This window comes from Vipera berus, assembly GCF_964194415.1.
Source record: "Vipera berus genome assembly, chromosome: Z".
Taxonomy (NCBI): Eukaryota; Metazoa; Chordata; class Lepidosauria; order Squamata; family Viperidae; genus Vipera; species Vipera berus.
The window spans coordinates 94,749,905-94,763,051 of record NC_138205.1 but is presented as its reverse complement, the minus strand read 5'-3'; the positions used below and the strand labels follow the sequence as shown (position 1 = coordinate 94,763,051).

General features: G+C 40.3%; 1 protein-coding gene across 1 annotated transcript in view; it reads left to right on the top strand.

Moving 5' to 3' along the window:
- The first annotated feature begins 1,764 nt into the window (after positions 1 to 1,764).
- Positions 1,765 to 13,147, top strand: part of SP4 (Sp4 transcription factor) — a 31,797-nt gene continuing 20,414 nt past the window's right edge. The window contains exons 1-2 of the mRNA XM_081344443.1: positions 1,765 to 1,998; positions 2,276 to 3,806. Coding sequence (XP_081200569.1) covers positions 1,867 to 1,998; positions 2,276 to 3,806 — 1,663 coding nt within the window. The 5' untranslated portion in view covers positions 1,765 to 1,866. The remainder of the gene's footprint in view (positions 1,999 to 2,275; positions 3,807 to 13,147) is intronic.

The following is a 13,147-nucleotide window of genomic DNA, read 5'->3' as shown; positions in this document are numbered from 1 at the left end:
CTGAGGTGTTGGGGGATGTAGTCCTATCCTTTGTAGTTTGACTCACATTCTGAGTATTTGTTATTTTTGTGATTAAAATGTCTCCAAAATATCAGGTGACGCTAGACACTAACATCTATAGCCTTCTCTATGCTTGACATTTCTAAAACCAGGGAGGCTATGTCCCGTGGTAACCCACCCTGCGAAAGAATCAACCAGCGGATGACACAGATCAGCATAAACGAGGGCATCGCGCAGACGTTCTAGAGAACTCTTAATACACAAGGTACAGTAAAGCCTAACTGATGGCATCTGGTCTGCTTTGCGCACGCGCTATGCTGAGAACTACAAATCCCGGTATGGATTGTGCACCTTTACAGCCAATCACAAACCTTTTTTAAAAATAAAAAACCTAAAACGCAGCCTTGAATTCGGACGGCAGGGTATAGCACTTTTCCCTTTTTTTTAAAAAAAAAATTTTTTTTCACAAGGGCTGCAGCACATAAGTAACCTAAATTGGCACAAGGAAGATACGGATCCGTCTCGACCAATAATTAGAAGGTTCAAGACCTTTGGTAAAAAGGGAGAACAGAGTCCGGCGGCACTTTTTTCCCCCGCGCTTTAAAGAACAGAAGTTCTTTCGGGTTCCTATTCCATTTGTTCTCGACTTCGCCGAAGCATGTCAATCAGCAACAAATTCGCTTGAGAGATAGGGGCGGGCTGAGAAGCCAAGCCCTTCGGTGTCGCCCCACCCTTAATCCCGCCTCCCCTTTCCTTTTTGCTATGGGGAGAACGCGGCCGAGAGAGAGAGGGGCAAAAGCGAGCCTCTTCGCTTGGTTTCTTTCCCCTAGCACCTGCTGGGGTGGTGGGGGGAACCCTTTCCCTCAGACTAGCCGTTTGCGGTCTTTGCGGCCGCAGGCCCTCCCTACAAGCTGACCTGCTTTCAAGCCCGGCTCCGGCTCGCGCCCGGCTCCATCCTAGCACCGCCCTCGCTCCTCCCCCTCGCCTTCCCTCCCTCCCCCGCCCCTTCTTCTCCTTCAGGCCAGCTGCCGCTTGCTTCGCTTGGATCCTCAGTGGGGGGGGTCAGCCTAGGCGTCCCCGGGCCCCGCCCTCCTCCCTCCCCTCCTTCGTCCGGCTCTAAGTTGTCAATCAGGCGCCAGGGTTGAGATAGGCGACGGCAGCGGGCGGAGACGGGCAGCTACGCCACAGCCCAGCGGCGGCCATTCGTGGAAAAATAGGCCGACCTGCTCCTCCCAGCTCCGGCAGCGACCGGCCTTCTCTCGCCGCTACCCCCAGCACCCCGCCCTCCGTCCCTCCCCTCCCTCCTCCTCGAGCCGCGCCTCAGCGGGCGTTAATGCGGGATGAGCGGTACGTAGCCCCCCTCCTTCCCTCCCGCCTGCGCTGCCTTCCCGCGCCATCCCACCCAGCCGCCTCGTTCCTCCCCAAGTCCCTTTATCTGCCCTCCCTCCTTTTTCTCTCTTCCATTCCTTTTTTCTTTCCTAACCCTCCTCCTGTGTACATCCATCCATCCCTCCTTCGCTTCTGTTTCCTCCCATTTTCTCCTCCCCTGCACCTCCCTTCTCCTGCCCCTAAAGCATCCTGGGCCACTCAGTAGCCGTGGATGCTTTAGGGGCAGGAGGAGGGGGAGGGTTGTGGGTGGTTTTTTTCCCCTCTGCCTTACAGTCTCCGATAGCAGAAACCAATCAAAACTCCCCTTTCTGGGCGTTCATCGCCAGCCCCTGTAGGCCGGGTTTAAAACCACGTTTCTTGTGTCTCCCTGTTTTCCACTGGAGAAGTGGACAGTAGCTTTCAACTAGCAAAAGCATGGAGGACCAGGGGTCGGTGAGAACGTTCTGATTATTTTCTGTGCAAAAATAGGCGTGTAGGATGATGCTTAATAAATGTTTCTTTTTTTTATTTTTTGAAGATCAAAAGAAGGAGGAAACTATGCCTTCCGAGGGAGAGAAATCTCCTGAGGCTGAGAACAACAATAAGAACAAAAAAACTGGAGCTTCTCAGGTAAAATGTCTAAAAAGTGGAGGAAAACAAGAGAGAGGGAGGGAGGGAGGGAGATGGCAAACATTACATGTATTTCCAGATGGGATGGATTTTTATCAAAATTTAGAGGTTCTTGAAAGTCTTCAGCAGAAGGAAGAAATTATTAGCTGAGTGGGTAATTTCCTATTTAACACCTTTCTATAATTTTATGGTTAGGTAATTTTTAAATAATATGTAGAATGCTGTTACTGCTATTCTTTTATAGTTTAGGTCCTAATGCACATAATATTTTTGTTAGGATTCTCAGCCCTCCCCTCTGGCTCTGTTGGCAGCAACCTGCAGTAAAATAGGAACTCCTGGTGAGAATCAATCAACTGGACAACAGATTATTATAGATCCAAGTCAAGGTTTGGTTCAGCTTCAGAACCAACCACAGCAATTGGAATTAGTGACAACTCAACTTGCTGGAAATGGTTGGCAACTTGTTGCAGCTCCTCCTGCTTCAAAAGAAAACAACAACCAGCAAACATCTTCTGTTATTTCAACTATAGCAAGTCCTTCCAATAGCAACAATGGAAATGTATCTCCCTCAAAAACTAAGTCAAGTAATTCTTCTGGAGTAACTCCAGGACAATTTCAAGTCATCCAAGTTCAGAATTCAGGTGGTAGCATTCAGTACCAAGTGATTCCACAAATTCAGACAACAGAAAGTCAACAAATTCAGATAAATCCTGCTAATGCCACAGCTCTGCAAGATATACAGGGTCAGATTCAGCTTATTCCTGCAGGGAATAATCAAGCTATTATTGCAACTGCAAATAGGACAGCTTCTGGAAATTTTATTGCTCAGAATTTGGCAAATCAAACAGTGCCTGTCCAGATTAGGCCTGGTGTTTCTATTCCATTGCAGCTACCTATTGCTGGTACTCAGGCTCAAGTTGTAACTTCATTGCCTATAAATATTGGGGGAGTGACTCTAGCATTACCTGTAATAAATGTTGCAACAGGTGGTAGTTCTGGACAAGTTGTCCAATCCACTGATAGTGGGCTATCCAATGGAAACCAGCTGTTGTCCACACCTGTCACAACAACTTCTGTTAGTGCTATGCCTGAATCTCCTACTTCCACTTGCACAACCACAGCCTCCACAGCATTATCAGGCAGTGAAACATTAGTTAATACTGGAGAAACAGGTCAGTATGCAAGCACAGCAAATAGTTCTGAAACTAGTACTGAAGAAGCTCAAACTACCACATCTGAAACAGAGGCACAAAATTCTAGTCAGCTTCAATCCAATGGATTGCAAAATGTACAGGATCAGTCAAATTCACTACAACAGGTTCAAATAGTAGGTCAGCCTATTCTCCAGCAGATCCAGATCCAACAGCCTCAGCAGCAGATCATTCAAGCAATTTCTCCACAATCTTTCCAGCTTCAGTCAGGACAAACTATCCAGGCTATTCAGCAACAGTCACTGCAAAATGTTCAGCTGCAAGCAGTGAGTCCAACACAAGTACTCATTAGAGCACCAACTTTAACCCCATCAGGACAAATCAGCTGGCAGACAGTACAAGTGCAAAATCTTCAAAGTCTTTCAAATCTCCAAGTTCAAAATGCTGGGTTACCCCAGCAGTTAACTATTACCCCTGTATCTTCAAGTGGTGGTACAATTGCTCAAATAGCACCAGTAGCTGTTGCTGGCACACCAATAACACTTAATGCTGCTCAGATTGCTTCAGTGCCTAATCTTCAAACAGTAAGTGTGGCCAACTTGGGTGCTGCAGGTGTTCAAGTGCAAGGAGTGCCAGTCACTATTACAAGTGTTGCAGGTAAGTTCTATCCTTTTGCAAGCATTACAGTACAGGTAGTCTTTGACTTAACAGTTCATTTAGTGACTGTTCAAACTTACAACCAATTGCTTTTCCAGGAAGAACTATTCATTATGAATAAATAATCCTGGAAAAACCTGCTTATGAATGAAAAATGAATTAATGAGTTCCATTTTGAATTGAGTTAGTAATACTATAAATAGTATAAGAGTCAGTCACCATTTCTTAAGAAAGTGATCTACAAAGTATGGAAGAGATGCATTTTCTTTACCTGCATTGTAGATAATAGATATGCATTTATATAAACATGGTCGTCTCGGTAAGAAAAATATTTGACTCAAAAGTTGACAATTTTTTAAGAGAATCAGATGAATTCTTTCCAAAAGAATTTATAAGAATTATTTTGTCATTTCTCCTATAGATGCAGTGATTAAAAACTTTATTGCTTTAAGTGATAGTTTTTCTTTTTTAAAAATCCACTGTCAAAATATGGTTATTTATAATTACTTGGAGGAAAAAATAGTGGAAGAAAAACATACATAATTTCAAGCACAGGTCATATTTAACTATTAATTTCAACTGCATACATTCTTTCACTTTTTACATAACGAAATTATGTAAAAAAGTTTATGTAGTTTTAGACTACAATACAGTACATTTTGATCTAGTAAGTAGTTTTGAATATCACATTTCAAAAAATTGCTGATACTGTGAATTTATTATATAATGTGAAGAATGATTACTAAAATCCTCATCTATTCCTTTTTACTCTTTCATAGGAAGATAACTTTGGATTGAATGCAAAACAAAGAATATATTATATGTACCCATTCTTCTATAAGAATGTGACTAACCATGATTTTGCTTCTGCCTTGCCTGACTCCACGATTATTACTATACATATTTCTTTTCCATCAGTATATTGGTGAAATGTCTTATCAGTACAACATTTTCATTTTTGCAAACAAGATCCAGAAATTCATATGCCTCCCATCCTTAAATTGTTCAGGAAACTATTAATGACCTGGTTGTTCTCCCAGGCCTTGGATGACAGTGATTTTTTTTTAATCCCATTTATATCCCGCCCTTCTCCGAAGACTCGGGGCGGCTTACAATCTAAGAAGCACAAATCAATGTGCTTAGCAATAGCCTTCATTCTATGTATATGCCTGCTTATTAGGGCTTTCGCTCCCCCCCAAGCGGCATTTTTACAAAGTCAGCTTATTGCCCCCAACAATCTGGGTCCTCATTTTACCTACCTCAGAAGGATAGAAGGCTGAGTCAACCTTGAGCCTTGTGGGACTCGAACCTGCACTAATTTCAGGCAGCTGGTGTTATTTAAGCAGGCATTAGCCCACTGCTCCACCAAGGCTCTTTGGGAGGGCTTCTACATTTCCCCTGTTTTGTTTTTATTTGATTTGAGTATTTTGCTCTTATGCTCATTTGCATCATTGTTGTTATTAGCTGCGAAGTCGTGTCCGACCCATCACGACCCTATGGACAACGTTCCTCCAGGCCTTCCTGTCCTCTACCATCTTCTGGAGTCCATTTAAGCTCACGCCTACTGCTTCAGTGACTCCATCCAGCCACCTCATTCTCTGTCATCCCCTTCTTCTCTTGCCCTCAACCTTTCCCAACATTAGGCTCTTCTCCAGTGAGTCCTTCCTTCTCATTAGGTGGCCAAAGTATTTGAGTTTCAACTTCAGGATCTGGCCTTCTAAAGAGCAATCAGGGTTGATCTCCTCTAGGACTGACCGGTTTGATCGCCTTGCAGTCCAAGGGACTCGCAGGAGTCTTCTCCAGCACCATAGTTCAAAGGCCTCAATTCTTTGGCGCTCAGCCTTTTTTATTGTCCAACTTTCACTGCCATACATTGCAACTGGGAAGACCATAGCCTTGACTATATGCACTTTTGTTGATAGGGTGATGTCTCTGCTTTTTAGTGTGCTGTCTAGATTTGCCATGGCTTTCCTCCCAAAGAAAAGGGTCTTTTAATTTCTTGGCTACAGTCCCCATGTGCAATGATCTTGGAGCCCAGGAAAATAAAATCTGTTACTACCTCCATTTCTTCCCCATCTATTTGCCAGGAATTGAGAGGGCCGGATGTCATGATCTTGGTTTTAATGTTAAGTTTCAACCCAGGTTTTGCATTCTCCTTCTTCACCCGCAACAAGAGGCTCTTTAGTTCTTCACTTTCTGCCATTAGAGTGGTATCATCTGCATATCTTAGCTTGCTGATATTTCTTCCGGCAATCTTAATTCCAACTTTTGATTCATCTAGCCCTGCCTTTCTCATGATGTGTTCTGCATATAAATTAAATAGGCAGGGCGACAGTATACAGCCTTGCCGGACTTCTTTCCCAATTTTCAACCAATTAGTGGTTCCATGTCCAGTTCTCACTGTTGCTTCTTAGCCCACATATAGGTTTCTCAAGAGACAAATAAGTTGGTTTGGTACTCCCCATCTCTTTAAGAACTTGCCACAGTTTGTTATGATCCACACAATCAAAGGCTTTAGCATAGTCAATGAAGCAGAAGTAGATGTTTTTCTGGAACTCCCTAGCTATCTCCATGATCCAGCGTATTTTGGCAATTTGATCTCTAGTTCCTCTGCCTCTTCGAAATGCTGCCTGTACTTCTGGTAGTTCTCGATCCACATACTGCTGGAGTCTAGCTTGTAGGATTTTAAGCATAACTTTACTAGCATGAGAAATGAGTGCAATGGTGCGATAGTTTGAACATTCTTTGGCACTGCCTTTCTTTGGAATTGGAATGTAAACTGATCTTTTCCAATCCTGTGACCACTGTTGCGTTTTCCAAATTTGCTAGCAAATTGAGTGTAGCACTTTTACTGCATCATCTTTTAAGATTTTGAATAGCTCAGCTGGAATACTGTCACCTCCACTAGCTTTGTTGTTGCTCAGCTTTTCTAAGGCCCACTTCACATTCTAGGATGTCTGGCTCGAGGTCAGTGACCACCTCATTGTGATTGTCAGGGACGTTAAGCTCATTCTTGTATAGTTCTTCTGTGTAATTTTGCCACCTCTTAATCTCTTCTGCCTCTGTTAGGTCCCTGCCATTTTGGTCCTTTATCGTGCCCATTTTTGCATGAAACGTTCCCTTCATCTCTCCAATTTTCTTGAAAAGATCTCTGGTCCTCTCTATTCTATTGTTTTCTTCTATTTCTTTGCACTGTTCATTTAAGAAGGCATTCTTATCTCTTCTAGCTATCCTCTGGAATTCTGCATTCAATTGGGCATATCTTTCTTTTTCTCCCTTGCCTTTACTTCCCTCTTTTCCTCAGCTATTTGCAAAGCTTCCTCAGACAACCATTTTGCTTTCTTGCATTTCTTTTTCTTTGGGATGGTTTTAGTTGCTACCTCTTGTACAATGTTGCGAACCTCTGTCCATAGTTCTTCAGGCACTCTGTCTATCAGATCTAATTCCTTAAATCTATTTGTCACCTCTACTGTATATTCAACAGGGATCTGATTTAATTCATCCCTGAGTGGCCTAGTGCTTTTCCCTACTTTCTTCAGTTTAAGCCTAAACTTTGCAATGAGAAGCTCATGGTCTGAGCCACAGTCAGCTCCTGGTCTTGTTTTTACTGACTGTATAGAGCTTCTCCATCTTTGGCTGCAGAGCATATAGTCAATCTGATTTCTGTGTCGACCGTCTGGTGATGTCCATGTGTAGAGCCGTCTCTTGGGTTGTTGGAAAAGAGTGTTTGCTATGACCATCATATTCTCCTGACAAAATTCTATCAGCCTGTGCCCTGCTTCATTTTGTGCTCCAAGGCCAGACTTGCCTGTTATTCCGGTTATCTTTTGGCTTCCTACTTTAGCATTCCAATCCCCCATGATGATAAGGACATCATTTTTGGGTGTTAGTTCTATAAGGTGCTGTAGGGCTTCATAGAACTGGTCAACTACATCCTCTTCAGCACTGGTGGTTGGGGCATAGACTTGGACTACTGTGATATTGAATGGTTTGCCTTGGATTCGAACTGAGATCATTCAGTCATTTTGAGGATTGTATCCCAGTATTGCTTTTCCTGTGCTTTTATTGACTATGAAGGCTACTCCATTTCTTGCCCGCAGTAGTATACCTGATGGTCATCTGAATTAAATTCACCCATTCCTGTCCATTTTAGTTCGCTGATACTTAAGATATCGATGTTCAGCTTTGTCATCTCTTGTTTGACCACGTCCAGCTTTCCTTGATTCATGGATCTTACATTCCAGGTTCCTATGGAGAAAAAATCTTTACAGCATCGGACTTTCCTTTCACCACCAGACACATCCACAGCTGAGCGTCCTTTCGGCTTTGGCCCAGTCACTTCATTCTTTCTGGCGCTACTAGTACTAGCCCTCTGCTCTTCCCCAGTAGCATATTGGACGCCTTCTGACCTGAGGGGCTCATCTTCCAGCGTCATTTCGTTTTGCCTTTTGGTACTGTCCATAGGGTTTTCATGGCAAAGATACTGGAGTGGGTTGCCATTTCCTTTTCCAGTGGATCACGTTTTGTCAGAACTCTCTGCTATGACCTTTCCGTCTTGGGTGGTCCTGCACAGCATAGGTCATAGCTTCTGTGTGTGTGTGTGTGTGTGTGTGTGTGTGTGTGTGTATACATATATGTGTGTGTGTATATATATATATGTATGTATGTACAGTCATGGCCGAAATTGTTGGCACCCCAGAAATTTTTCCAGAAAATCAAGTATTTCTCACAGAAAAATATTGCAGGAACACATGTTTTGCTATACACAGGTTTATTCCCTTTGTGTGTATTGGAACACAACAAAAAAGGGAGGGAAAAAAGCAAATTGGACATAATGTCAAACAAAACTCCAAAAATGGGCTGGACAAAATTATTGGCACCCTTTCAAAATTGTGGATAAACAAGATTGTTTCAAGCATGTGATGCTCCTTTAAACCCACCTGGGGCAAGTAACAGGTGTGGGCAATATAAAAATCACACCTGAAAGCAGATAAAAAGGAGAGAAGTTCACTTAGTCTTTGCATTGTGTGTTTGTGTGTGCCACACTAAGCATAGACAACAGAAAGTGTAGAAGAGAACTGTCTTAGGTCTTGAGAACCAAAATTGTGGACAAATACCAACCATCTCAAGGTTACAAGTCCATCTCCAGAGATCTAGATTTGCCTTTGTCCACAGTGCGCAACATTATCAAGAAGTTTGCAACCCATGGCACTGTAGCTAATCTCCCTGGTCGTGGAGAAAAATTGATGAAAGGTTGCAACGCAGGATAGTCCGGATGGTGGATAAGCAGCCCCAAACAAGTTCCAAAGGAATGCAAGCTGTCCTGCAGGCTCAGGGAGCATCAGTGTCAGTGCAAACTATCCGTCGACATTTAAATGAAATGAAACGCTATGGCCGTAGGCCCAGGAGGACCCCACTGCTGACACAGAGACATAAGAAAGCAAGATTACAGTTTGCCAAAATGTACTTGAGTAAGCCAAAATCCTTCTGGGAAAATGTCTTGTGGACAGATGAGACCGAGATAGAGCTTTTTGGTAAAGCACATCATTCTACTGTTTACCGAAAATGGAATGAGGCCTACAAAGAAAAGAACACAGTACCTACAGTGAAATATGATGGAGGTTCAATGATGTTTTGGGGTTGTTTTGCTGCCTCTGGCACTGGGTGCCTTGAATGTGTGCAAGGCATCATGAAATCTGAGGATTACCAAAGGATTTTGGGTCGCACTGTAGAGCCCAGTGTCAGAAAGCTGGGTTTGTGTCCAAGATCTTGGGTCTTCCAGCAGGACAATGACCCCAAACATACGTCAAAAAGCACCCAGAAATGGATGGCAAGAAAGCGCTGGAGAGTTCTGAAGTGGCCAGCAATGAGTCCAGATCTGAATCCCATTGAACACCTGTGGAGAAATCTTAAAATTGCTGTTGGGAAAAGGCGCCCTTCCAATAAGAGAGACCTGGAGCAGTTTGCAAAGGAAGAGTGGTCCAAAATTCTGGGTGAGAGGTGTAAGAAGCTTATTGATGGTTATAGGAAGCGACTGATTTCAGTTATTTTTTCCAAAGGGTGTGCAACCAAATATTAAGTTAAGGGTGCCAATAATTTTGTCCAGCCCATTTTTGGAGTTTTGTTTGACATTATGTCCAATTTGCTTTTTCCCCCTCCCTTTTTTGTTGTGTTCCAATACACACAAAGGGAATAAACCTGTGTATAGCAAAACATGTGTTCCTGCAATACTTTTCTGTGAGAAATACTTGATTTTCTGGAAAAGTTTCTGGGGTGCCAACAATTTCAGCCATGACTGTATGTATGTTAAATGTTTGTTAAGCATTCAGAATACACTTGCTTAGTCCCAGACAAATCTTATTTCCTGTTTCAGCCTAGCCCAAGACCATCTACAGGCAGTAGCCACAGCAGTGGCAGCTCATATTTGTGTAATTTTTTTTTGGCTTGCTAACAAAGAATAAAGGGAGACCAATATGATCATTTCAAACTTATTTGTTCTCATCAGTCAGTATATGTATGTATGTATGTATGTATATCAAACACAGTTGGAGTTAATCCTTTTTGGTGCCTTCATCTGTCAGAATTGTACATAACAATAATAAGCCAAAGCAGCAGTGTTCTCTTAGTGTATGAAGTAAGAACAACTTGAAAAAAAATATGTACTTTTTAAAAACTATGTTAATGAACTTCAATAAAATATAACACTGTCTACAGTATAATAATTTGGAAAATAAACTGTGTATTCTCTCCTAGCATAAAATGTGCTCTCAAACATAATAGATTTGAAACCATGTATGTGAAGTGAATATAGTAGAACTTTGACATTTTGCTCGTAAATGATAAGATAATAAAAAGGTACATAGTTTGGCTTATGCATTGTAGGCCTTCAATGGTGGTATATTTTTGTTGTCCTTTTGATTTTTAATGATGGTGTGCTTCGTTACTTTTAAAAATTTGAATGCTGTATTAGAAGTTCTTCATATCAAACAGCAAAGAGGAGTAATTATTGAGAGGGTATGAATCTTTTATAATGCAGGATTTCATAAATATAGCTGGAAAATATAATTTAACAGATAAACATTAGCTACAGCCATGTGTTTATAATTTCAGGTACTGACTTGCAGCAAAGTTCTTTAAAAAGGTTATGTTTGTATATCTTTTAATATAGACAGATTTCACAATCTGAGAAATCTAAAAATTTATAATAGAGAAATGATTACTTACCAAGAATAACATTATCAATATTAAGATCATGCAGTATATTTTATGAATCTAGGTCTTTAAATATATGCTGGTTAGTCTGATTACTATAAATTTACTTGTTTTAAATACTTTATACAAAGATCATGTGCTCATTTTCCTAGAGTTCCATTAACTGACTAAACAAGAAGTATAAATAGTTTTGACAATAATGCCTAAGCATTCTATCTAATTAGGTATAAACTTCTAATATTTTACTCCACATGAATCAAGAGAACCAGATTTCTCAAGACAATTCCAGTAAATGCAGTAACACAAGTGTCTAAAAATTAAAATTAAATTGACACAAGTACATTTTTCACTATTCATCTACTTAAAAAAAGCAGTGCAGAAGAGAAGGCTTACTTGAAGTTTTTAAAATTAGTTTTAAATATGATATTTAGTAGCACTCTGAAATTATAATCTATTACCCCATAGCCAATCATTTACTATTCTCATAGCCAGTCATTTTACTATTTTCCATGTGTAAACAAATTACTTGATTTCTTAATGTGCTTTGATGTTTATTGCTTATGTTGATTTGTAGTATATCATTTTCTCTCTTCAGATTTCAGTGCAACATTATAGTTTTAACCAAACTAATCGTGACGTTGAGTGGTGTCTCAAATGTTCAAATTAAGTCAATTGGAGGAAATTCAAAATTCTCTTAACATATTGGAAATTATTGGAAATGGAAAAAGATTCATGTCCACCTTTGTTCAATATAAGCATATAGTTGGAGCACTCTGTTTTCCATCTTTTATTCTACATAAGAATGTTGGTAGTGTTTCTTATTGCATAAATTATTATATGCAAGTTGACTAATGATCAGAATTGAGTCCCAAATTTTTGTTGCTAAACAACACATTTTTAAGTGAGCTTTGCCCCATTTTATATCTGTCTTGCCACAGTTGTTAAGTGAATCACTGAGGTTCTTTAATTGGGAACATGGTTGTTAAGTAAATTTGGTTTCCCCATTGACTTTTCTTGTCAGAAGGTCACAAAAGTTGATCACATGCCCCCAGAACACTGCGACCATCATAAACACATGGCAGTTGCTAAGCATCGAAAGTTTGTTCACATGACCATGGGGATGCTTTAATAGTCATAAGTCACATTTTTTCAGTGCCGTTGTAACTTTGAACAGTCACGAAATGAATGACTCAAGAGCTACCTTGCTATAGCGCCTGTCTAATTTTTGCCTCTCTTCCCATATAACTAATATTTGAAGTGTGAAACCTCATGGAAAAAGAATTGTTCCTGGAAACATGGTTTAGGTTTAAACCATGTCTACTAAAAGATAATATAATAACAATATATGTTATTATTATGTATTATGTTTCCAACTTTCCAAATACTGTAAGACCAACTTTACAAAAGATACCAGGTTGAGAAAGGATGATCTGTAACAAAGTGACATCATTATATTTTAAGGGAAGCTTGTTCCATTTATATAAATTTACAGAAATATATTTAAATTAAGCACACTAAGATTCTACGTGTAAAAAAAGCTGTGTGTAAAAGAATTCTGAGTGCTGATTTTGGAAAGGTGAATATTTTTTTTTGCAAAAGTAGAGGAAAAATAGGATGAGTAAAAGTGAACCAGGAAAATATTTTATCTTTTGTTATGGCAAACAGATTTTTAATTTGGGATATAATTTAGAAAGAAATGCAGTATGATACAATTAAGCTCATTACTTTTAAAAATGTACTGTGCAGCTATCATGTGCAAGTTGAAGGCCTTTGTATCAATTGGTGTTAAAAAAAGTTATGAAATAGAATTAGGGACTAGGTGATCAACTTGTCACTGAAAATTCAAGAAGTATCTACATTATTTATATTTTACTATAAGTACTTTACATACTTTACTATGGTTGGTTTTTATTTTAATATTGAGCACAAGATTGAAAACCATTTTCATCCTGAAGGTTGAACTAGCTATTATCCATGATGTTAGGCAACACAGATGGTATATATTTCACCGTCATACATACATCTTTCTCAGTGCTGCTGCTTTTGCTTATACATAAAGATGCTTACTATATTGGTGTTGGACTATAGAACAGCATACAGCTTTAATCAGTTGTATTCTGTGTCAGGTC